General features: G+C 36.1%; 1 protein-coding gene across 1 annotated transcript; it reads left to right on the top strand.

Moving 5' to 3' along the window:
- Nucleotides 1-13,193: 13,193 nt before the first annotated feature.
- Nucleotides 13,194-26,901, top strand: LOC145693428 (uncharacterized). Its single transcript, XM_081769413.1, has 6 exons — nt 13,194-13,547; nt 15,453-15,899; nt 17,839-18,065; nt 19,314-19,491; nt 22,449-22,545; nt 26,778-26,901. The coding sequence occupies exons 1-6, from the start codon at nt 13,340-13,342 to the stop codon at nt 26,839-26,841; spliced, it is 1,221 nt and encodes a 406-aa protein (XP_081625539.1). The 5' UTR covers nt 13,194-13,339; the 3' UTR covers nt 26,842-26,901.
- Nucleotides 26,902-27,326: the final 425 nt, after the last annotated feature.

Below are 27,326 nucleotides of genomic sequence, written 5' to 3'. Positions count from 1 at the left end.
AGGGTTGGAAACGAGTTCACCCCTAAAATGGAGGCCTGCTATGTTATGTAGTCTTCTGCTCTTACATGTGTTCGTAATATTATGTTACCTACTATGTTAAAATAGTGCTATGTGTTATCTGCTCTTCTATGTGTTATCTGCTATGTTCAGAATAGGGGTTGGAAACGAGTACACCCTTGCTATGTTATGTGTTCATCTGCTATGTTAAAATAGTGTTATGTGTTATCTTCTCTTCTATGTGTTCGTAATTTTATGTGTTATCTCCTATGTTAAAATAGGGGTTGAATACACCCTTGTTATGTTACGTACTCTTTTGTGTTATCTGTTCTGCTGTGTGTTACGTAGTGTTATGTGTTATCTTCTCTTCTATGTGTTCGTAATCTTATGTGTTATCTCCTATGTTAAAATAGGGGTTGAAAAATATGCTCATAAAAGAGAATGAATTCACCCCTTCTATATTTCATATTCTTATCTGTTATCTGATCTGTTATGTTACGTAGTCTGATGTTCTGCTATGTGTTCATAGGGGTTGGAAAATATGCTCATAAAAGGGAACGAGTACACCCTTGCTATGTTATGTGTTCGTAATCTCTGCTATGTGTTCGTAGTCTTATGTTCGAATAGGGTTGGAAAATATGTTACGTAGTCTTATGCTCTGCTATGTTCAAATAGGGGTTGAAAACGAGTCTACCCCTACTATGTGTTCGTAGTGTGGAACAAGTACGTAATCTTATGTGTTATCTCCTATGTTAAAATAGGGGTTGAGAACGAGTACACCCTTGTTATGTTACGTACTCTTATGTGTTATCTGTTATCTGTTGGAAAATATGCTCATAAAAGGGAACGAGTTCACCCCTAAAATGGAGGTCGTAAAAGAGAACGAGTTCACCCCTGAAAGAGTGTTCATAAATGGGAACGAATCTGTTCTGTTGTATGTTCATATTCTGCTATGTTCAAATAGGGGTTGGAAAATATGCTCGTAAAAGGGAACGAGTTCACCCCTTAAAATGGAGGAGGTCATAAAAGAGAACGAATACACCCCCTTAAAAGTGCTCATAAAAGGGAACAAATTCACCCCTAAAATGGAGGTCGTAAAAGGCCGTGGGTTGACGGTTCACGATGCTCGATTTCTCGTATCCCCCATATGTCCCCCGGCATAGTGTGTCAGGCGGCACTGGGAAACTCGTTGTCTGCTTCAGGCGGGACCGAGAAAGTGGGTAGAGGGTCAGTGGCGCAGAACCGGCGTTTTTATACTACTGTTAATGTTTATAAGTTCAGTAATTCACCATGAATAGAGTCAGCTAGAAGTGTTTTTGTAACGAAGAAATAACAACATGAACTGTGAAATATCTACTCACAAACTGTCGAGAGTTGTGAGTCGACAAACTTTGCTCTTTCGTTTACCGATTACCTCGAAACCGCGGTAGCCAGAATTAGCCCAGGATAGGGGTCTTATATTAAGAAAATGAAAATCTTAGGAAAATACAGAAGTCTTTTAGTCTGAGAGAAAAAAGGAATGAAATCTCTAAATTCTAGTTCTGTTAGTCTTGTAGCTCTTAGTCCGTACCAAAGTACTGATAGAAATATGGCCAATGAATTATGACTATTTTGTAGAACATTCCACTTTAATATCACAGGAAATTCATCTTCCGGCTTGCTTGGTTGTGAAAAGTTATAGAGTGTATTGGTATACTATTTAAACTATTAAACTGTCGCTGATTTGTGATAACAATCAGAAACAGAAGTAAAAGGTAAATTGCAGTAATAGTTTTCTGTTAGTTTTTATATCCAAGGGGAGACGAAAACCTACTTTTATCTTAACATTTGTTTTTCTTAAAATTTCTATTCGGGTTTACACTCTTCCCCCTCAACATTGAATACGGAAATGGAGAACTTATTTAGAATTTGATTGTTGATTCCAGTATATTTCAAGCATCACTTCTCGGACCTGGGCCTGTGATATGTCGATAGATCGCTATCGTCGATATATATATATTATCATATATCAACATTCGATATCGCGAATATGTGGACATGAATATATCATTCGAAATTTTCGATATCGATATTCGGGGGGCGTCGAGGTATAAGGAGCCCGTAAGACTTGCGATGGATGAAGAAATTAAACTTACTTATTAAAATATTGTTTTCTAATCATAACATCTTTATTACCACAAATTGCAATGTAAATACATCCACTTGCAAATTTGCAATATTATATGGTATAATTTCTTAGGCGCCAGAACTTTTCTATTCCCTGAAAAAACAAACAAAAAATCACGTGCAGAGCAAGTGTTTCAAACTTTGAACTAGAATTTACCATAACATAGTTTTTTTTATTTCTCTCTCTTGGAGATTCATTGATTGATTTTGAGTTTTACGTCACGTTCAGCAGCGAGGCTATATGAGATGTGGACCTACTGATTAACGTAGAATCCGAACCACATGATCTCCCTCCGGGAATCGAACCCGTGTCTCGTTACAAATCAGAGGATAATAATGGGATAATAATGGGAAAACATACTTTATATTTTGTTTTCAGCTATGGATTTTAGATTTGCAATTGATATATTGTTCCGTCTTAGCCGAATTTGAAACAAAAGAAGTTTCCAATGAGTTACTCAAAGAAATGTTTTCCGCCTCCAAATGAAAATAGGAAGACACTTAGAAAAACTTATTATCGGGTTCCCAGATAGCATGTAAGCTTAAATCAAGGGTCGCTTTCCCTTGATTTTGGCTTAGCAATGTACAGTTGATGCGACAAGCGACAATCAACGTTATTTTAGCTTGTTTTTAACTTGAAAAGAAGCTTGAATGCGACAAGCAACAATCAACGTTTATTTTAGCTTGTTTTTAACTTGAAGCTTGAATTTATAAACTTTCTACTAAGCCTATTTCAAGCTTGATTCAAAACGCTTGACTTTTGTCGATTGTTTAGCAAATGGAGCCATCTGTAGGATTGGTGAGTAGTCTCAGATTTGGCGCGTGAATTCTCGCAAAAGGTAAACAAAGGCAAGCTCTGTGTGTAAAATGTAATAGTAAGCTCTAATTTAGTTTTAGTTACAAAATAAAAAGGTATATATTTTTTTTTAACTGGCGCGCTGAGCGCTTTTAGGACAATTTTATAGACACGTGTTACTTCATTACTTTCGAAATATGGATGGAATTTTATGCTTATACTTTTTTTTTTTTTTTTAAGTATGTGTTCATCCGTATAATGTATACAATTTTTGGCCTATGTTTAGCAGAAGGGGTCCAGCTCTATTCTCTAAAAAATGTCACAATTTTGGTAATTTCTGTTCACATTCGGTTAGTTTAGGGTAGGGTTGGTTACTTTAATTAAGTTAGACTAGTTTAGGTTACGTTAGGTTAGTTTAGTTTATGTTATATTAGTATAGGAGTCCCGCATAATTTTCGAAAAAATCATAGAATTTCGCTTATTTCTACTAATATTACGTTAGTTTAGGTTAGTTCAGGTTAGCTTACGTTAATTTATGTTAGGTTAGATTTGGTTATGATATATATGCATATGTTACATCTAAGTACTTACATCACTTATTTCTCCTGTAAATTTTGTTTTTTTTTTACGTGCTTCTGGACCCCTTGTACTAAACATACCCCCAATTTTTAGCCATTGGATTCTTTAATGTTAGTGGTGGCTCTTGACAATTAACATCAGCATGGGCGCCCGAAGGGGAGGCCAGGGTAGGACCCGGGCCCCCTTCTGGCTTACAAAAATGCATATGTAATATAGCAAATATAGCATCCATGGAGATGGGCCCCTCCCTAGAAAATTTTTTCGGGCGCCCCTGAAGATCAGTACAAAAATTAGAGAGTTAACTTCAGCAGACGGCTTTACCATATTAAAAATTTATTGGTGGAATACTTGATAACATGTTAAGGCATCACTTTAACAGACGGCTCTGCTATATTTATATCGATTTTGTGGTCATTTTTCACTAGATTTGAGATACTACTGTTACATAGAGATAATTTTGAAACTGGGGGCCCAAAATCAGGTAAAATCACCGTGTTTACAGCAGAAATGAGTTGGTGTTACATAACTGTCATTACTAACATAACTAACCAAACCTAACCTAAATCATCAAAAACAGAAAATATAGAAAGAAAGTACGAATTCAGGTAAAATCGCCATGTAAAAATTATTGCGGATATTTTATGTATTTTTCCACTTTCCTCGTTTATGTGCATGTTCTCCGTCGCTGACGCGCCTGCTCCCTACAAACGCACCCCCTCGCTCCGCTCGGGCCACCCTGTTGTGCTCCTGCCCTGAAGATTAGATGGCATTCGTGCTTTTTTTTGTGTGTGGCCATCTAGCACAAGTTGGTTCGTGGTTTATGCACTAGCTCCTCATTTAGTGAATATTCTATTAAAACAAACCGGAAATTGCAATGTGTGAACATTTGGTAGAGCCGTCTGCTCGAGTAATGCCCAAGTATCGTAACCCAACCGGATCTAAACTAACTTAACCTACCTAAACCATAAAAAAATACAGAATATATAGCAAGGAAGTACAAAATTTAAGCAAAATATTGCCCCCCCCCCCTCCCAGTTCCAAAAGTATGCCGTTACATAACACTTTACGAAGCATAGCTGAGCGAGCGAAGGGGAATAGAAGCCCCGCAGGGCTCGTTTTTTCCCTACCTTTTAAGTTACACACGATTGGCATTGCAATCATTGCAGATGGTCATTTTCCAAAGCTTCATATGTACTTACTGCCAGATCCACCAAAACATACTTAATTTCCCATTTCGTGGGATTCTATATAACACATACGATTTATTAAGTCTAAACACATTAAAATAATTTCTTTAATTAGGTAGACCATCTGCTAAAGTTAACCCCATATTAATAATGAAGGTAGTTAAATGATAATGTAAGTGTTTTAAACTCAATAAATTGTATGTGGAAATGAGTATACATGGGAAAGTATGTATGTTATGGTGGAGCTATTTGCCAGGGCGGAAGGCGGTTGGATACAAGGAAGGGACAAAATGCCGGTAATTGTATGTTAAGTTTTGGAAAATGACCGTCTATAATGGTTGCAATGCCAATCGTGTGTAACTTAAAAGATAGGGGAAAAAAAACGAGTCCTACGGGGTTTCTAATCCCCTCCGCTCCCTCAGCTGTGATTCGTAAAGCGTTTGTAAAGTAGTGCCTCAGTTCTAGTGAAAAAATCAACAAAATCGATATAAATTTAGAGAGCCGTCTGCTAAAGTAATGAAAATTACGTTTTATCTCTACAATCTAGGAGAAAACTGCTTTGAATTAATACATTGCCTAAGGTTACTCGTTTTAGCTTTCACCGATACACTACAAATTTTAACTGACGTGGCTTTCCCAAGAATCGGTACGTATTATATTTAAATACAGCAAGCCTGGACATTTCGCTCATTTTAGAGTGCATCATGCCTATCTTTCGTTCCTTATGTTCTTCCATATTTATTCGGAGGTTGGGGGCAAAATTGAAATAGTTCAAATGAAGAATATAAATACTTATGTCCGACTTTATTTAGTAACAATTACTTATTCTAAGGTATACTTCATCTATCTTAGATTAAATGATATCACTCATTTCATCGCTTTGCAATAAGTGCAAGGAAAGGTTCGATCGGGTATGGACTTTTGGGTTTCAGGTAAAAGGACGATGAATTTCGAAAAATTACTTATTAGATATTAACGATAACTCAAAATGGATTATTACGCGAAAATAAGTTGGAATATTAGTTTGAAGTTTGTAAGGTAGGAAGTCGAGGGTGTGTTTGAAGAAAACTAGGTTTTTCGTTGCGTACATTTTAATCTTTTTATCCTCAGAAAACACTAATTTCTGTCTCTTAATTGATTTTAGTGCCTTTGTTTATTTTTTTTTTTCTACCAGCTGAATGAAATCTGGATCTAAAATCTCAAACAAAAACAAACTATTTGCTGAGCAAAACAATATATTCACATAAAAAAAACTACATACGTGTTATAGTTTCGCCAACTAACATTTTGGCATCATCAGACACTATATGATAGTGTTTGATGAACCCAAAATGTTAGTTGGCGAAACTGGAACACGTATGTAGTTTTTATGTGAATATATTGTTTTGCTCAGCAAATAGTTTGTTTGTGTTTAAGTATATACAAAGCAAAGCTTCTACTTATGGAAAATACTAAAATCTCAGAAAAATATTTGCAATCTGAACTGATGTAATAAAGATTTAACGCTATTTTTCAGGATTGGCAAAAACCGTGTTCTTGTTTTTTTTTTTTTTTTTTTTTTTAACCTTAGATTAAAGTGGAGTAACCGTTGCCCCCCTTTTTTTTAAGAGTAAAGGTAATTTGAGGCTGATGATTCGATTGAACAAGGTCGCAACCTCGAGAAATGACCGCAACCCGCTCAAACTAGAGGTCATAGGTCTACCAGCGATTTACCAGTACATCATAATTTATTCAGCAGTCTATTCCTTCAGCATTGGTTAAGTTTGAATTTTCCTTGTCGGAGGCATGATCGTCCACAATGGAATTCCCGCCGAACTGCCTGTAGTGCGCTGTCACAGTACCGGACGGTCAAAAAAACTTTTCCACAGAAGCTGATTAAGTGTCTAAATTTATAACATTGGAAAGTAGATCGACGAAACAGAGATTTCTATTAGGTTTGACTGGTTTGTTAATAATAATAATAATAATAATGTTTTATTTAGAAAGATAATATGAATGCTCCAGAACTATTAGTTACTTCTTGTATTGATTAGCAACTTAAATTAAGCCTATATTTCTGACTTTGACTAAATTAGATCTTCTGTATTATGTAGTCTTTCAAAATTGTCCATTCATTTAATGTGTATAACTGTAGAGTGATTCCACTTTGCAGTTCTTTCCCTTTTGGTTCTTAAGTGGGTCCTAAAATATTCACAAGTATGCAAGATCACTGCAACGTATTTCTATCGGTTGGCCTGCGTGGATGATGGGTCTCTGGATTTATCGTCTTTGTTATCAAGGGATTCTGGTTTCGAGTTCAAATGAAGGACAATATCTCTCGAGTGCAAACTGAGTAGTGGTTCGGATCTCACTTTAAGCAAACTGTAGATCCCGTTCTTCATAACCCCGCTGTTGCAGAAGAACGTTATGGTCAAACCTAGTTTATTGCGTTCCATATGTAAGCTATATAAACAAAGCAACTCTATCCATCACGACTCTGGAACTCCCCAAAGAAATAATAAACACTTCTGACCAGAGTATATACACTTGTTTATTAAAAACTAAATTACAGTGTAACGGTTTCGACAACTTAACGTTGTCTTCATCAGACACTAACTCAGAGTTAGTGTCTGATGAAGACAACGTTAAGTTGTCGAAACTGTTACACTGTAATTTAGTTTTTAATAAACAAACAAAGCAAATGTGTTTAAACCAAAAATTTTATATAAGAAAAACAGTTTTGCCAACTCTTATAACTCTATAGCTAATTCTACTTAAATATTATGGGGACGGAGTTTACAGCAGTGCCGACAGCCGTAGAGGGTGTGGGTTAACTTACTGAAAGTGTGTGGGCACGCTGATATGTTGGGAGAAGGACTCTGAAAGAATATTTGTCTAGGAGCCCATGAAAAAATTTGATTGTTCGTTGGGGTGATCTGAATGTTTCTTCAATATAGAGTTCTCCCTTTTGCTCAGTATTTTTATTCCGTAATTCTTCCTACGTCTTCTTTAGCCACAATGGGATAACCGTGGGACGTTGAACTCCACGAAACCAGAAAGCGTTATTCTTCCATAACAATTGCCTGCGTTATTCGCTTTTTTTTTCTATACGTTGGAAACGTGGCATGTATTTTACTTGAAGTATTTAACAATAATATAAAGTTTTATTCTATATAATGACATAGCGCCTTGATCGTGGACATATTAATTAGCGTGTACAAGTCTATACTTGTGTAGCGATGTCATAATTACTATTATGCAAGGTAGGCCAAAAGTTAGGTGACAGACAGTCCTGTAACAAAATTCGTTGGGCTAGAGGTCCACATTGGCCATGGATGATGAGTGAGGGTGGGGAACCTAAAAACCCACGTGACCACCACGATTGCCATCTTGAAGTCCGCCATTTTGAATATCAGTTTTAAGACTGCTTTTAGATCAGGAAGGTAATGCTGCTGTCCATTTTGTCGTATCACTAACCGTTGATGAATTATGACCTGTTTTATCCCTTTTTATATCGGTCACAACATTCGCTCGAAATGAACACCCTGTGCAATAATGGTGTGTGCAACATGTCTTCTCCACTCCTTCTGCACAGGCAGCAGTATCTTTGGACGCTGCACGAGATATACATTCCGGATGTTAACAGCGTATACCATGGACTTAGGGTGGCCCCACTGGTAGAAGTCGAGAGGCGTGAGATCTGGAGAGCGTGGTAGCCACTCCACCGCTCCTAGACGCCCAATCCACTTTCCAGGGAACTGTTGATATCCAGGTATTTCCGCACACCAAGTCCATAATGGGGAGGGGCTCCATCCTGTTGGAAGAACGTTGGATATAAACCATCCTCCGACAACACTGACGGCAGGATATCCTCGTCCAGCAGCCGTAGATATTGGTTCGCCTTCAGAGTGCCGTAGATGAAGACTGATTCGTGTGAAAAATATCACAGTATACCAGGGTTGGCTGGTTTAAACCAAGGTGGTTTAAACCAAAAAACGAAAAATGTTCATAAAAGTGTAACTATTCGTAAAATCTTGATGAACACACATTTGTGGGTTATCACGTTTCATTCCCATAATGTACTCGTACTAAATTCAGACTTAAATTCCCCATTCTTTACTCAAAAATATTATATTACAAAAGCAACTTTTTTAAATGTAACTTTATGGATGTTTCGTTTGTGATTTTTTAATATAGTTTGTTATTATTGTTATGCAACCAAAGAAAAATTCTAAACATTGTTTCGTTTTAATAATGTTCACTATTGATAAAATACATCGAAATGCCGTACTTTTTTGGGGACGGGGGTCATATAAACCCCACGAGAGGCAATTATTGAAATAAGAATCTTTGGTAACTATTTATTTATAAATGGGTCAGAGCCAAAGTGGACTCATATAATTCGTACCTTTATTCACTTTCCTTACTGATATGCAAAGTAAGTCGTTATATTTCTTTAACTTGGACTAATAAAAGTCGTAATGAACTGACTTGGACTAAATTAGTTCTTCTGTACTCTGTAGTACTCTGAAATTGTCCATATGTAATTCTGTATAATGGTTCCACTTGTGCAATTGATCTTTTTGTCCTAATGACTCTTGACGATTATATTAACAAATATGTGAAGATCAGTCAACGTATTTTTATCAGGAGTCCTTCGTGAGTGAGTCGGCAGACATATCGCATTTGTGGTCAATTAGTTCCGGTTTCGAGTTCAAATGGAGGACAATTTCTCTTGGATGTAAGCCGAGAAGCGGTTTGGATTCCGCTTTAAGCTTATGTGACCCCTTCCGGCATAACCCGGTTGTTGCATACTAACACCAAGGCGAAACAAGCTTATTTCTGTCCATATGTGATATAAATACATAGAACAAATTATTTAAACAAAAAAAACTGGTTTAAACAAAAAAAAAAAAAAACAGGTTTAAACCAAAAAACCTGGTTTTTTGGTTTTTTCAATAAAAACCATGGTTTTTGCCAACCCTGCAGCATACCACAATCTTCTGACGACCATTCCTGGTGTGTCCATCCAATGAGGGTTATTGTCACTCCAGTACCGATGGTTTTGTTTCTTTAATCCTCCGTTGACGTAAAAATTCGCCTCATCGGAGAACAGAACGATCAAAGGGAAATCTGGATTGATTGCCAGTTGTGCTCTAGCCGATTCTGCAAACTGCACCCGACGGTCTGGAAGATCGTCCTCTGTGAGATGATGGTGAAGCTGGATCTTCTATGAGGGCCACTTGTTAGTGGAAGTTTCCTCCGAATGGACATTCGACTAACTTCCTGGGGTATTCGACGTGTGCTACGTTGGGGGCTTTTGCTGAAAGATGCGAGAACAGCGACGGTGGTTTCCTCATCTGTAGACGTTTTTGAACCATCACTACGATGACTGTCGTCCACAGAATCCGTCTCTCGGAATCTGCTGATGAGTTTGGCCACACCATTGAGGGATATGGGCTTTCTTTCGGGGTGGAACGCATTGAACTCCGCAGCCACCACACGCAAGCTGCGATTTCCACACATCATGATGATCTCAATACGTTCCTAGAACGTCAGCACCATTGTTTAGTCACTGGAATCTGCAAGGATAAAGCTGGCCATATTTCATCAACAGTTAGTGATATGGCAAAACTGGACAGCAGCGTTGCATTCCTGGCCAAAAAATATTCTTAAAATATGTGCCGCATGCCTACTTTCCAATTTTAAAAATTAAAGTGATATTCAGAATAGCGGACTTCAAGATGGCGGTCGTAGTGGTCACGTGTGTTTTTAGGTTCCCCCATCCCCCACTCATGATCTATAGCCAATGGTCCTCTGGCTCAACGGACTTTCCTGTTTCAGGACTGTCACCTGACTTAGCCTAGCCGGTATATATTAAATCCCTAATCCTAATTCTCAACCTATTCCTCAGCTTAGCTTTTTGTTTTGCAGTTTCCCATGTACGTTTTCGAAATTCAGAATAAAGAACTGCTTGGCCTATCTGTTTCCCACTGTCTGCATAAGCAGGCTAGAAATTGTTTTGGACAAAACACTTAGATGAGACAAAGGTGGCAAATTTAACATAATTAAATCAACAACCTTGCAAATTGTCATGAATTGTACATTTATGCAGTAATAATCTGCAAAAGAGGAAACCAAAAAAATGAAAATACCATGTACAAAATGAGAAACTTGTACATGCATTGTGTATTGTAATGGAGTTTCTAACAGCAATTGGCGTTAATTATCGTAATTTTATTTGGCTGCAACAAAACATCGCTAACTATATGTCTTTCAAAAGGTCTGCTAATTCTACACTATCAATTGTCACTGAGCATAATTCTGAACCTAAACTTATAATTAACTTTCCTTTATAGTTCTCCAGAGGAAGAAAATGTCACAACGCAAAGGCTTCTTAGAGCTTTCACGTGAAGGTAAAAGAAAACGTTTGAGGAAACTTTTTCGTAATGAAGCTTGTACTACGTCTCATGGAAATAGTGTAGTTGAAGAAAATAATGCACTAACTGAAGACAGTGCTGATGATATAGGATGTTTTACAAGCGCCAGTACAACCACCGCGCAAAAGACTTTCGGGGAGAATAAAACTAAGCTTCTTGATAAAAATTTATTGAAAGCATTTGGGGAAGAATGTCTAGTGAGAGAGGAGCATTCTAAACAAGAAGAACTAGAGGGAATAACGTCGGATAGTGACAGTTCCAATAGCAACCTAAATTACGAGAATTGTGAAGAACAACTGCTCGAAGACTTAAGGAAGTGGTCTACCTCCTTTGGCATTACGAATGTTGCGTTTTCGGCTCTACTATGCATTTTGAAGAGCCACAGATGCTTCCAAGACTTACCTATTGACGCTCGAACTCTGCTAAACACACCTACTTCTGTACCAGTAAAAACAGTGACTCCTGGCTATTATTGTCATATAGGCATCAAAGACAATCTCGAAAAATTGTGGCCTCATGTAGTGGAGTCAGTTTCTTCAGTAGAATTGATGATAGGGATAGATGGACTGCCTCTCTTCAAAAGTAATACCGGTGAATTTTGGCCAATTTTAGGTTCTGTTTTTAATGTTCCTTCTTTAGATTCGAAAGTCTTTCCGATTGGCATTTATTACGGGAAGAAAAAAGCTACTGAATGCAAGGACTTCCTTGCAGAATTTATTACTGAAGTCTCATTGTTGATTAACAATGGCATTGAGTTAAATGGTAAACAATTGTCTGTCAAGGTAAAGGGCATTTGTTGTGATGCACCAGCCAAAGCGTATATATTGGGTGTTAAAAGTCATACTGGATATAGTTCTTGTACAAGATGTAAACAGGAAGGAGAATTTATCAATGGTCGAATGACATTTTCCGGATTCGACGATGAACACCGCACGCATGAAGGGTTTTTGCGTAAAGAAGACGAAAATTATCACGTAACAGGTACTCCTCTTAGTGTTATTCCTGGTTTGGATTTCGTTCATTCATTTCCTCTTGATTATATGCATTTGGTATGTCTCGGAGTTATGAGGACAATGCTGTATGTATGGATGTTCGGTTCCGTTCCGTTAAAGTTTCCCCATTGTGTAATTAACTCCATTTCTTCTAATTTGATTTCTCTCCAATGTTTCGTTCCTTGTGAATTCTCTCGTAAACCTCGCAGTCTTGAGGAGATTAAAAGGTGGAAAGCAACAGAGTATCGGCAGTTTCTGTTGTATACAGGACTGATAGCTTTGCATGATGCCTTTCTTCCAGATTCAGAGCATATTTATAATATTTTCTTGAGTTTGCATATTTCCTTAAGAATTCTCTTAAGTCCTACTCATTGTTATCAACATCAAACTTACGCAAAGAATCTTCTTATACATTTTGTAAATTCTTTCAAAGATATATATGGACAGCAGTTTATTACCCATAATTTTCATGGCCTCGTACATTTAGCCGATGATGTTTCGACGTTTGGACCACTTGATCTTTGCAGTGCCTTTCAGTTTGAAGATTTTCTTCATTCATTAAAGAAGCTTGTCCGTAAAGGTGATAAACCTTTGCAACAGGTTTTTAAACGTTTAATTGAAATGTCAAATTCAGGAATTTGGTTCCAAAATAAAAAAACTGATTTTAAACCACAGCGACATGAACCAATACGCTATCTGTTTCCGCATACCTCAGGACCTCTAACAGAGGGATGCGATGCATCAAGACAATTTAAAGCTGTACAGTTCAATCTGTTCAAGTTAACTACTACTGCTCCGAATTCTTGTTGTCGGTTGAATGACGGAAGTGTTGTGCTGGTTTCTAATTTTGTTTATTCTGTTTCTTACGAGACCATGGTCGTACTGTACAAAAAGTTTATGAGCAAAAAGTCCTTTTATGGACACCCTTTCTGCAGTAGTTCTTCGCTGGGTATATATCAGGTCGATCAATTATCAGATATTCAAAGCAGACCAGTGTCAGAAATAGATCAAAAGCTTGTCTTCTTAACCCTAAAAGGAAAGTCAGTTGTGTTGCCACTATTACATTTAAATTAGTGCATTTCAGTACCATCATTTTGTTCGTGTTTCATTTTCATAGTTTTTCTTTTCTTCTTCTCAATTGTACAAAATAACTATTTATGTAAGTCCATTACAATTTGATATCTGCAGTTTTCCAGTGGCATTATGTCTTTCCAAAAATTTGCCATAGTAAAATTTGTTGAAGAAGATGATGCTCCTGGAGTGGTAGCAATGAAGTGGTTGACAGAAGACGAAGGTCATTGTTTTTTTCCTAATGTCACTACAGATGAAAAGAAAGAAAGATTGTTACGAACAGAAGCGGAACCGAGCAGAGAGTGGCAGTTGCATCCAATCAAAGTAATGCGCAAGTACGGTAAGTATGAAAATACTTTTATATATATTAAATTCCATTATTTTTACTGAATTCTGTTATTGTGTATAACCAATTAATTCTTGTGTAAGGATAGTTCCATATCATAATATTTTGTTTGTTTACTAAGTTTAGCATCCATTTTTAGTATTGAGGATATCGTACTATCTTGAACTGCACGCGTTATTTGTTCCTTCAGCAACCGAAAGTGACGTCATTGTACACTATATGACGTCATCATACATCCAGCCGTACTCATCATCCGCAAACTTCATTTAAATATTTGAAGGACCGCGATGGCTCAGTGGTAGAGCGTTCACCTCTGGTGCGTGGGGTCCCTGGTTCGATCCTAGCTCGCGCCAAGTGGGCTTTGTGGTGAACAAACCCTGTGTGCATGCATCTTCTCGGGAACAAACACTGTATGCGTGGATTTTCTCGGAGTTCTCCCGCTTCCTCCCACTGTGTGCATTCCACCATTTCGTTAATTTCTCATCATTACCGACTCCCTTAGCCTCGGTGCATAATTGTGGGACGTTAAACTAAGTATTTCATTTTATCTCACTTAAATGTTTGAAAATTTAACAAATATAGTCACATTGTTTTCCTTACCATAGGTGTCCAAACTCGCGAGGCCGACGCTCGTGAACTCGGCACTCGCTCTCATCTGGGCTCTGGCTCAATAATTGAGTGCGAGCGCACTTGGGAGAAATGAGCGCGAGCCCAGTTGAAAGAAGTGATTGCGAGCCCGAGGGAACGGGAGCGCAGTAAAAAATTGCCATGTATATGCAGGGACACAAGCCCTTTAGGGAACCTTAGCACAAATTGTTCCTGCGTTTCTTCAAAACTACTCATCCTGAAGAAGGTATTGATGGCATGGGATGACAAACACGTTCTTGCAATGTGCAACACATTTCAGTATAAAAAAGACATCAGTAACAAGGCTGTCTCAGAAATTTGGCCAGAGGGACAAAATAAAAATGTTAAGGGTTGAACTGTGACGGTATTTGCTGATGGAGTACTCTTCACAAGAGTGACAAGTATCTCCAGTTTAATTTCCTCTGAGTGAGAAGGGCGGTTGGTCACATCCGAAAGATTGGAAAGGTGTTCAAACGTGAGAGTTCGGCACTCGGGCTCAATAATTGAGCGTGAGCCCAGTTGATAGCAGTGAGTGCGAGTCCAATGCAAAATGGCCATCTATGTTCCTTACTCAGATGTATGGAAATAATATTGGGTTAGTAATTATCCTCCTCTACCCCATTGGTATGTATTAATTTGAAAATAACATTGGTATTTTAAAACATGGATGTATTATGTATTGTTTTCGATAAGCTTCGATCACTTCTTATAATAGACATACTTATACACACATTCATACAATCTACTCTTTACTGGTCTTTATTACTAATGGAACTCATGGAACGCATTTCTAATCTTGATTTAAAATATTCCTTTGGCGATCAAAATTCCTTAAATGATCATCAATATTCCAATCACATTCATCTAGTAACCATCTTAGAAGATGGTAACTCGATTAATATGCTCGAAATATTGATAATTATGTAAAGAAATTATGGTCGGCAAACAAATCCCTTATGGTAACTCGATTAATATGCTCGAAATGTTAATGATTATTTAAAGAAATTATAGCCCCTAAAGAAATTAAAGAAACAAACTCTTAAGGTTCGTATTTTAATATAAATTTAGTCATCACTATTATTATCTTCTTTTTTTCACCTTTATATGTATGAAGAGACACACACAGACAAATCTAATACTGGTTCGTTTGAACAATAAGCCTAAATGAGTGGTTACTATGTTTGCTGTTTTAGCGGAGAAAGTAACGTACTGGTTCAAGTTCAGAACAAATAAGGAGACGTAGGATTTTGATCTTTAATTTTTCTGTTCCAGCAACATATTCGGAAGCCAGGTTGCATTTAAGGAAAGCAGAAGATACTTCAAATTTGGAAAGTGACGAAGAGGGGCCGAGAACAAGGAAGAGAAAAGTAAAGAAATGTATTCTTCCTGACGAAGAATATGATACGCTAAGTTTAGTAAGTTTAAGTGAAGATGGAATACAAGAAACTATTAAGAAATCTATTTATGTGAGACACCCCTATCCTTCTTTAGAGTCTTTCGAGTCAAACATGCCTATAGATGCAACACAACCTTACTCTGAGCCTCAGAGCCCAATTTCTGACACTCAGAAAACTGGAACTTTGTCAGCGCATTTACCTAGCCGACTCTTGTCAGGAAATAGTGAAACATCGACGACAACATCGGAACAGGCTCCAAGTAGCGGATTACCTATTAGATTTTCCTCTAACAATTCGACAGGAACTTCAGATATTCTTCGAGGTACGTACGTAAATGAATTGCAGTTGATCGTACATTTTCAACAACCAGCCTTGGAACGGGAACTATTATTATGGGATCTCTGAATCTCTTTAGAGTTATCCGAATAGTCTATTTTGATTTAAAACAGGATTTAGTTACATTACGAATGCCGAAGTCGAGCACTGTAGACGTAAGGCTATGCATGAACATTATGTGTAATACTATTGTAATACTTTTAATAATCTGTGCTCATATTATACATATAACAGGCGGCCCGAAGCCAAAAAGTAGTCAAGACTTAATTTATGATTGTTAGTCTTGTTTATTTTTAAGCAGACTTATATATTTTATCTATTTGATTTGCTGTTCTGCAAGGAAAGTACGGTTATGTAACATTATTATTATTATTATTATTATTATTATTATTATTATTATTATTATTATTATTATTTTATACTTGAAAAACAAGAGTGGCAATATGGAACTGTAGACTGTTCGGTTTGAAGAGAGTCATGCTATTCGATTTTATTTAGTACTGAGGATCACTGGACGGAAAATGCTGTTAGTATTTGGAGACAGATTGATTTTTATGGTATTAATAATACAAAATGAATAGCAATTTTATCAAATACACATTCACACACACAAAGTTTAACTTTATGCTTTTGCGGTACAGTTCGTCAGAAGAAAAGGAAAGAAGGAAAAAAGAAATTGTGAAGACCACAATATTACAAAATTTAAATAAAATGTAAATTCTAGTTAAAGACCCAGGGTTATGTCCTTAACCATAGAAAGACGAAGGTGGGTCAAATTTGCCCGCACTTTCTTTTCCTCTTTGCCCGAACAAATGAATTTTTACAACGTTTGATTTTTTTTTTTTTTTGTATTTTCTTCTGTAATCTAATCTTAAATTTAGTTTTATTAGAAAGCACTTTTTTCTTTTAGCGCAGGTGACTAAATACATTTTTTTTAGCAACTTAGAAATGTTAAGAGAAGTACAGTTTTACTTTAATAGGATCATTGTATACTTATCTATTCTTTGAATGGATGACTAAATTAACATAATCTACTCTCATACATTGATCAAACGTAATACTCTCAGGTTTAGTATAGTAACTTGTCTACACAGGCTAATGTATTTCAAGCTACTTCATGTCTGCTAACCAAATGCGGTAGTAGTCTGTACTGGGACTTATATTTGTAATATTTCTTATTAAAATAAAATTTCACAAGTCTTAAAATAGTTTTACAACTCATATTTATTAGTAGCAGTCATTAAATAACTTTAAAATATATTAGTAGGGTTAAAATTGAAAGTTACAACCGCGAGCAAAATTGACCCCCCTTAGTCTTTCACGTGACCAATTATAGTTTAGTCTTCGTAGGGTTAATATTAAGGAACACGGATGACTAATGATAGTGAATGATTGTGAAGGAATTAGCGGCATGAGAACGGGAAAACCCTCACGAATATGATATTGTCCACCATAAACTCATGAAGCCGGAGATTGAACCAAAGATCCGTCGCACCAAAAGGCAACGTTCTACCTCTGAGCAATCAACCTTTTCCTTCCGCAGTGCTGATGAGTGACATCATACTCTAATGACCTGGTCATAATTCTCCAACGTAGTGGTCTTCTACACACGTCTTCCTAATTGTTCTCCACTTTTTTCCCCAAGATTTCTGATTAAATGAACAGCCAAATCGTATTTACATAAAATCTTTGAGTTTTGTACCACGGTTATGCGGGGCAGCCTAAAGGAGACGGTGATGATGAGAATGAATTTGATGGAGTGAAGAAAGTGGAGGGAAACGGTAGAACCCTGAGAAAACCTACGCACGCGGTGTTTGTCCACCACAAACGTACTGTACATTTTATTGTTTCAATGATTTGTGAAATAATATATTTTCTAGTTATATTAACACCTTCAAAACAATATTTCCTAAAATTTATTGCAGATATCAGAATGGTACTTGGCCAAATACAATCTACTTTAGCTGACCTTAGTGAAAGAGTATCTTCCGTAGAGAAGAAGGTCGACACACTTCTAAGTAATGGTGTGAATGTGAAAGCAGAGTCCATAAACGAAGAATGCGAACTTCTTGGCCTTCTGCCTCTGCGCACGTTGGATGATTTTCAAACATTTGAGACAAAGCTTGAAGATCCTAACTTCGGAAAGAAATACGTAAGTGTTCTATCAAAACTGTACAAGTTATGAAGCAGGTTTCAAATCTTTGTTATATCTTTTAATTTACGTCCTTTTGGAACATCTCTCTTTTGACTAAATGTTAGCATCAACTCCATTTTTGCCAATTTAGCCATTATCATGTGGATTAGCTATGTACTATAATTTTGGTCAACTTGCCATTCATACTTGCTAATATATAGTCATTTAGGCGGCAATTAAATCTTTTGCAGTCATTTTTTTTAGAAAATATGAAAAACCTAAAAAAAAAAAAAAAAAGTAGTTTATCTTGGTATTTTTCTAATTCTTCTGTTTACAACAGCACTTACATTGTCACAGTAGATTAGATATCTTTTATCCGTCACGGTAAATCGGGATTCCTGGATCTGGTTTCTCCATAGTCAATTTGTTTGATTAGTTTCTAGTGTATTTTTAGTTTGGGTTGATGTTGAGATGCGTGCATGTGTATGTATATATTTTTGTGCTAGATCAATAGTGTTATCAAGACATGCCAGCAATGGAAGTTGAAAATAATTCGAGAGATTTTATTACTTCTAGTCAATGAAGGAACAAATTGTATTGTGAAACTGTTTGATTTGAGGATATCAAAAGATAAATAATATTAGAACATCTTTGTAAACTAGTAGACAAAAAGTGCCAAATTTTTACTTTCTTTATTCCTAAATTCTGTTACCTATAATTTAAGGTAAGTTGAGCCATTTTTAGCTATTTTCTGACACTACTTGTTGGTAGCAATGATTAACCCACTGTTTCTTGTTACTTTTGGAAGTGTATGTAATTTCCATATGCATACACACACACACACACACACACATACATACAAACATATATATATATATATATATATATATATATATATATATATATATATATATATGTGTGTGTGTGTGTGTGTGTGTATGAATTTTTTTTCTAATTCAAACGGACAATGGTCCTTTTAAATAACCGCTATTCCGATATAAAGCTGAAAGTTACTAAATAAATCCCAGGCAAACAGTTTTTTAGTCACGTAGCCCATTTGATACGGCCTTCCATGAAACTCAGAACCCCACTCCCTTTTTTTTTTCACACTTTACATTACGGTATCTAAAAATTAATCTAGTTTCATTCATGCTTCGTTATTTTTTTTCCACTGGTAGAGAAACATAACAATACGGACCCTTATATATATTGTTTTTCTTTTCGATTTCAGCATGAATTAGATCTAAATAATTTCCTTTCTTTCAGGTAAAAGTATTACTGTCAATTGGTGGTAAGGATTTAAAAGGTTTCGCTCACAATGCAATAAGAAGGACTTTGTGCGACAAGCTCGCAATGGAATTCTCCTACTCTGGCAGGAAAACCAAGGATCATGAAGCAAAAAAGCACACCTTTGGGTCCACCCAAGTGTGCAAAAAGATCCACAGTAAGTTGATTTGAAAAGTTGTACTGAAATATTTAACTTCATTTATTTATTTATGCTAGTAACCATACAAAATTCCAGTTTGCTTATTACAAAGTCTTACTTCTCTCGTACTGGACCTCATGAATAAAGTATGCTTTGAGTATTTTAGGATGCTTTTACTGTCAAGTAGTAAAATATGTAAACGTGTTCACCCTTACTGGGTGAATATAACATCTGTGTAGAATATATAGGAAATTCAATAACTGATCCAACACTCTATGTTGTAAACAAAGCTTTATTGGCAAAGTACACATTTAAACAAACCTTTGCTTGAAAAAGCATTCAAACACAATTTGTAAGGTGTACGGTAAACCTAAAACCAAGTAAAATTCCAAGGTAGGAATTATTCCAGAGCTAAATAAAGTCAATAGTGTCAACGAATTTAAATTGAAGTACAGTGTAGGAATCACTACTGTTCAACCGGTGCTAACTAATTTAGGAAGAATTAGTGATTCCGATATTAAAGAATGCCAATAGCAGTATAATTTTGCACCGGACTTTTCGTGTATACCTGTAAATTTGATACTGTCTACCACACGAATAAAATCACTTCTAAAATGTCAGTAGTTAATTATCTTGTAAAGTGTAAGGTATGTATCTATTTATGTAAGGTATACAAGGTATACACGAAAAGTCCGGTGCAAAATTATACTGCTATTGGCGTTCTTTAATATCGGAATCACTAATTCTTCCTAAATTAGTTAGCACCGGTTGAACAGTAGTGATACAAGATGGTACGTATATATAATACGAGGTGGTCCATTTATCGCGTTATGCTCTTCTAACTTTTAAACTAATAGACAAAAGACGCTGAAATTTTGGATACTGCAAGAATCGGCGGGGAGGGGGGGGGGAAGTCTGACACATTAGCTAATAACACCAGACTAACAGTGTTGCCAACTCAACATAAAATTATATATTTTTCAAACCGCACTACGTCAGATTATTACAAATTTCAAATTTATACAAAACGAAAACCTACAATATTGCACTTATTGTTCAGTGTTGCAAACTAAGGGTGCTACAGTATCACAAAAATCCACAAACCTCCCAATTTTGGAAGCCTCTACAACAGGAACAATGCAAGTGAAACGAATGAGGCAATGCACATCGGAAGTACGTTGGTGTAGAATACTACGACCAGGCTATGACGTATTGCTAATAAACAGAGACAAAGTTACAAGGAATTAAAAATTTGACTTTTTTCGAGGGGCTTCATTTTGAAAAAGTGTCGAGATAAATATCACATTTAATTACGTAGATTCTTTTCAAACTATCTGAAGATCATAATGTCGTTTATAGCAATTTGATATTTTTAATGGTTCGGTAGATATAAAAAATAATGTTAAAGTTCGCAATACTGCTAAAAATAATGAAATCGCGAGAACTTGTACTAATCACAACAGCCAAAAACTATAGTAACAGTCAAGTGTTAAAGTAACAAAGAAATGCAACGCTCATTTTAAAACTTTCTTGGAAGTACGTCATTTTAAGCAGTATTGCCAAATTTAACAAAAATCATCATATCCCTGGAACTCTTTACAATATCAAATTGCTGTAAACGGTTTTATAATATTTACATATTTTGAAAAGAATCTACGCAATTAGATGTGATACTTATCTCGACACTTTTTCTAAATAAAGCCCTTAGAGAAATGTCAAAATTTCAATTCCCTGTAACTCTGTTTCTGTTTATTAAAAATACGTCATATACTGGTTGTAGTATTCTACACTAACGTAGTGACCCCGCGTAGCCTAGTCGCTAACGCTCTCGCCTTCGGTGCGAGCGGTCCCGGGTTCGATTCCCGGCGGGGGCACTCGGACGAAAAAGTGAAATGAATGAGGTTTTCCTGGGTTTTCCTCATTCACATCAGCCAAATGTCGGGGTGATACCTAACTTATAGGTCCCAGTCCGGTTCCTTCCTCCCCCAATCCTTTCTTCCTTCCCTTTCCCAAGATTGTATGCTCATCGAGGGACGTCATCCCTCAAAAACGTGAAGGGCTAAATGGCCTTAGATGCCGAAAGCCCATAAATCTAAATCCTAATTCTAATCTACACTAACGTACTTCCGATGTGCATTGCTCCATCCGTTTCACTTGCATTGTTACTGTTGTAGAGGTCTCCAAACTTGGGATGTTTGTGGATTTTTGTGATACTGTAGCATCCTTAGTTTGCAACAATGAACATTAAGTGTAGTATTGTACGTTTTCGTTTTGTATGTAGATTTGAAATTCATAATAATCTGACGTAGTGCCATTTGAAAGAATATAACTTTGTTGGGTTGGCAACACTGTTAGTCTGGTAGTATTACCTAGTATGTGTCCTGCCGATATTTTAAAACAGCAGAATTTCAGAGCTCTTTGTCTAACACTAGAACGTAGATAAAAGACTAGAAGAACATAGCTTTCCAAGTTACCGTAATTCCAGTATAAAAAGAGAAAAGTTGCAGGCTTTCAAGACGGTGAATGTGAGACAAAAATGAAACTTTTGTCTTTCTGTCGTCTTCATCTTTCAATTTTTCGTGACAACGAAGTCAGCCAAAACTTAATGTGTTTTTTGTAGTGTTATTTAAGGTGACTTTAAACGTTGACTCAAAACCATATCACCACTAAGGGCATCGGAAGAAAGTCTTATTACACTTGTATCGAAAAATGTAACTTTTCAATTATATAATATACCAAAAGTGTGGTGGAAGATAACTTTCTATAGTACCCTTACATAAAAATCACAAAATAGGGGCCTAGCTTAGGTGACTTGAAAAATAATATAGGAATTAATTTCAGCTCTAGGTATCCATGTTTACAAACCATACCATAATTCCGTAAAGCTATTTAAGAGGGAAATTTATTTCAAATGACAGTTTTTTTTAAGAATAAAAATCGCTAGTATTTGCTTGAAATTCTATCTTTCTTTTCAGCTGCTGTTCGTAAGATGTACACCGACGCAACAGAAGAAAAGGTGAAGGAAGTATTGGGTCTTTGGCTGCAGCAGGCGAAGCCTAGACTACTGCGTAGGTAAGTATAGTTTTTCCTATTTTCCTTACGATCACGAGATAGATTGGAAAGTTCTTACCATCACAAAATAAGCTAGGGGTCTGCAACTTAATCCATGGACGCGTTCTTCTCTACATATACGTTTTGTATTCACTACATTTTTCACATCTATAGGTCACTAGATCAATACCATATGCATAGAATTCTGTGGATTTGGAGGAAAAAGAGATTTCCGCCGTTTCAATGCCTCTTATTTTCCTGGACCCCAAGATATGAACATCTTATTATAATAATTGTAATCCTCCCTTTTTTTTCTTCTTTTTAGGATATGTATCATAAAACGCTTATGTAATAATTTTAAATGAGAAGTTCAAATATCGAATTCCATGTTTCAAATCTTAAAAGATTTAGAGATACCGACATTTTATTAGAATAATTGTAATCCCCACCTTTTTTTTTTCTCCTCTCCACATCGTTTCTTTCCCTTTTTACTAAAATGTCACCAAAAAAGGGCTGAAACACGTGGCAAAGTATTTTAAATGAGAAATCGAAATACCGAACTTCAAATCTCTCACTTTAAGAGATTAAATACTTTACTATAATAATTATAATCCCCATCCATTTTTCTTTCCATCCCCTTTTCTTCCTTCTGATGCATATATCAAGAGCGCTGAAATTCGTATCTACTTATTTTATATAACATCCAAATACCAAATTTCATGTTTCAAATCTTCATAAATTCCGAGATTTCGACATCTTATAATAATTGTAATCCTTACTCCTTTTCTTTTCATTCTCACTTTTTTTTCCTTTGTACTAAAATATAAAAAACCGCTTAAATATGTCAAATTATTAAAAAAAGAAAGTAAATGTTTAAGCTATTTGTCAAAAATTATTGTGGTTTTGCTTACCAGAATTATTAATGTGCGCAACTTTTCGTGTGTCCCCGGTTCTACACCTGATGAGACCCCCAACTTTCCAGATATTAACCCAGCATCACGAAGCAGTAGAGAAGTATCTTCAACTAAGATGTATCGAACTCCTGCCTAGAAAGACATAATGGTGCCTAGGAGACGCTGCGATGAGAACGTATCAGTCACTTAAACGAGTACCATCTGGCCATCCATAACTCTATGGACTGTAGCGAATGAGAGTTTAGTTTTGTACTTTTCATTCTATCTCCTAGCTAATTTCATCGGTGTTTCAATACCGTATATCTAAAGAAAATGAAAAGAATGTGTGTCTGGACGCTCATGTGGTACACTTACAGCTGATGTGTGGTTAGTGTATTACCTGCTAACGTCATATTTCTGACCTCTACAAGACAATATATGTAATGAATAGTACATAATGCCACACAACAGAGCAGATTTCAAAATAACTTGGGAATAGAGGGAGCATCCCTTGTTCTTCAGGACCGCCGCCCAATGGTAATGCTTATACAGGGTGCGGCACGTAAAACCGGCCCGTAAAGTGAACACATAAAATGAAATGTAATATATTGAATATGACTACTCACCTTCACAGCAGGTGCTGAAAGTGTCCTCCGCCCACTTCAACACACATGTGAGCACGATTGAGGAGATTCATATATACCTTTGTCAGTTCTTGTGTTGTAATGCTATTGGTGACATCCCGGATCCTGGTCTTGAGTTCTTCAATTGTGTGTGGATTTGTTTCGTATACTTTTCCCTTTTACAGTCCCCATAAGTAAAAGTCACACGTGGACACGTGGACCGAGGAGGCCACAAGCTGATTGTCCTCTCTGGTGTAAACATCTCATGCACAAGGGACAATGATGCAGCTGATGTGTGGCATGTTGCACCGTCCTGCTGAAAGTAACATAACTGACGCTCCTCTTCGGTCACGTAAGTCGACCCGACCTCGACACGCCATCTCTTGGTAGGAAGGTAGATTATTTAAGTGTTGCCAAAAACACAATATACCAGAATATTACGACGGGCCGGTTTTACGTGCCGCACCCTGAAGGGCTTGTGTGTGTGAGCCCCTCCTTTTGACGAGTTTCAGGCGAAGCCATGGCTCTCTATCTCTTTTTATGTTCTGAAGCCTTACTTTTAAACATATTTTCTTTTTAATTTTATTTCCAGCATCTTTTGATTGTACATGGATACTTCCGAGTTCAACGCATTAAAGTATATGGCTAGTAGATTTTAAAAATATTAATTAAAGTATTATCAGTTATAAGGCACTAGCGTAAGAAGCTCACAGATTATAATTTATCATTGAAACTCCATAAAAAATTATTATTAATCATATATTATTATACCAATTCTCGGTAATATTTCTCAAGCCTTCAACAAACATGTAGAAAACAACTGTAGTAGTTGGTTGTATAGTGTGTCAATCATCTAGTTTCCGCACAATTAGTCATTGTTACATGTTGTTTAATTTATTTTTCTACTTTCTTTGAAATGAACTAGAATTATAATGGTTTGATTTTACTTATTTCTACTTCAAATCTATTTTTTAAATATACTTTCAATTAGTAAACATCTTATGTATACTTTTAGTATTTAATCAAATTTAATATAAGTAGTATTAAACGTATATGTAATGCAAATTAATTTTAAAAAGGCAAGGGCCATTTAACTACTTAAAGAAAACAGTGAAACCACATAATTAAATTTCCAGTTCCAGTTCATAAAAAAAATGCCTATATAAAATAATAGGCTAAACACCAAATAAGTCACAGGTACTCAACACCATTAAGTAAAGTATCAGAATATGACGAAAGCGAAATAAAGTCAAATAAACTTAGTGTCACAGTTACGGTAATGAGTCAGCCCTTCTTCATTTGATATGTATGATGAAGGCAATATGCATGTCTTCCTATCAGTGATTCTTGTATTTTGAAAGAATGAAACGTTGCAAAGATGTATTCCTCCGCTGTAAGGCTCAGGATTAAAATCCGTTTGTTTTACTGTCACAAATAATTCCAGTGAATTGTTGCTCAACACCTCCTTACGTATTAGTCACCAGTAACTTTTTTTTTTTTTTTTTTTTTAAGAGAAATATTTCATTGAACCTCTAAGGTATGTTCCAAACTCGTTGCAAAATGGTACGAAGTTGTCCGTATACACGGTACCTACTTTAGTAAATTCTACACTTTTCCTGTGAATTGCGAACTACACTTTCCCATGCATTCTGTTTTACATGACGCAGGATAACGCCTTGTAGGTCATCATCTATCATTTGTGTTGCTCCGTGAAGAATACAAGGTATACAGGTTCACACACTTATGGCCTATCTTTCCTGTGAATCGTGAGATCAGATTGCATTTCATACAAGACATGGAGAAAAAAATTAAAGAAATAAGTAAATATTTCTTCTTCCATCCCTTAGTGATTTCTTACATCAGTTGATCACTTAGTTTGTTTTTCGTAACGCCGTGCTTATACAACAGTACCGAGTGAGTCAATATGACATTTTCTGGATTTATCTCAATTGATGCTCTCACAGAACATTGCACATTTTCAGCTAGGAAATTTAAAAAAAAAAAAAAAGCTTTACTGAAAATTTACTGGCACTAGAACATTGAAATAGGTAAAGTGAATAAATACCATGCAGTGGTACCAGTGATGAAACGGATCACATACTTCGTGACTCGTGGTCCCGAAGTAGTCAGATCCCTGACCCTGTATGACCCAGACATCCGTGCGATCCCGAGACGACTAAATATCAGGCTATGGGAGAGTATGTTGTAATTGTAACAAACGCGATTTTTTCCTTTCAAGTGTTTCTTATGAGTGATCGTCAAAATTTAATCGAATAGGGCTGTAAAATGTAAAATATAGAATATAAGGGATGCCGCTGAACCGAAAGTGTTTGCGTAATCTTTGTGTATAGTAGTGTTTAAAACTACTTTATTAATTTTCAGTATGGTAAGATGAATTATATTGTATTTGACATAGTCAAGACAACTTTGAATAAGAAGTGTCACACTGCAAATCAAACATCTGAATAGGTGAGCTCGGTTAGGGAATATTAATTCACTATAAAAATTCTACCGTAATGCCATAGAGATCATATGTGGAGTGCTTCCAAGCCATGGATCACCAGATCTGAGAAACGAGTACCAGACACTGTTGTCTTGTGTGGCACTTACTTCAAAGAATAACAATGTATTTTAATGAAAGCGTATTTATAAGGTAAACAACATGAATGTTTTCTTTTAACTGTGCAATCAATTACATGTTTTTCAGTACGTGCTTATGATCGTTATTATTTTGCAGAGAACGAAGAAATTCAATACCTGTAGTGGAAGGTGACACCGTTGAAGTTGAGGAACCCAATTAAGAAAATAAGTTAAAAATAATACAATGTAAATAAAGTTCAATAAATAACATTGTAATGCAAGCTGATTGTTTTCATGGAACCTTATATCAGTTATTGCGTAGAATGTAGGGATAATTTATTTCAATTATGTAGCAGCAGGATGCGAAATCATAACAGTTATGATCGGGGAGAGATAGGAGTAAATAAATAAGTAAAAAAAAAAAAAAAAAAAATGCACTGGAAAGTTGTGAAATGAAGATTTCATATATTGAACATCCAAAATTATTGAACTATATAAGGTTAGGGATAATGCTTAACCACTAGTTTGTCCACTAACTGCACAGGTTTACTGTAAATAGTTTGTATACTTGTGACAGTGTCAGTGTCACCTTATCTCTCCAGTAAATTATTGAGGATGAATTTTCTTCCAAAATTTTGAAGCGAGGGAATGGCCATCCTCAGTATTTCGCACCCTGTGTAGCAGTGGTTCTAGGATTTAATTTATA

The sequence above is a fragment of the Thermobia domestica genome, chromosome 8 (genome assembly GCF_964235325.1).
Source record: "Thermobia domestica chromosome 8, izTheDome1.hap1.1, whole genome shotgun sequence".
In the NCBI taxonomy this organism is placed as follows: Eukaryota; Metazoa; Arthropoda; class Insecta; order Zygentoma; family Lepismatidae; genus Thermobia; species Thermobia domestica.
The sequence above is the reverse complement of the archived record's forward strand: the minus strand, read 5'-3'. Positions and strand labels throughout refer to the sequence as shown.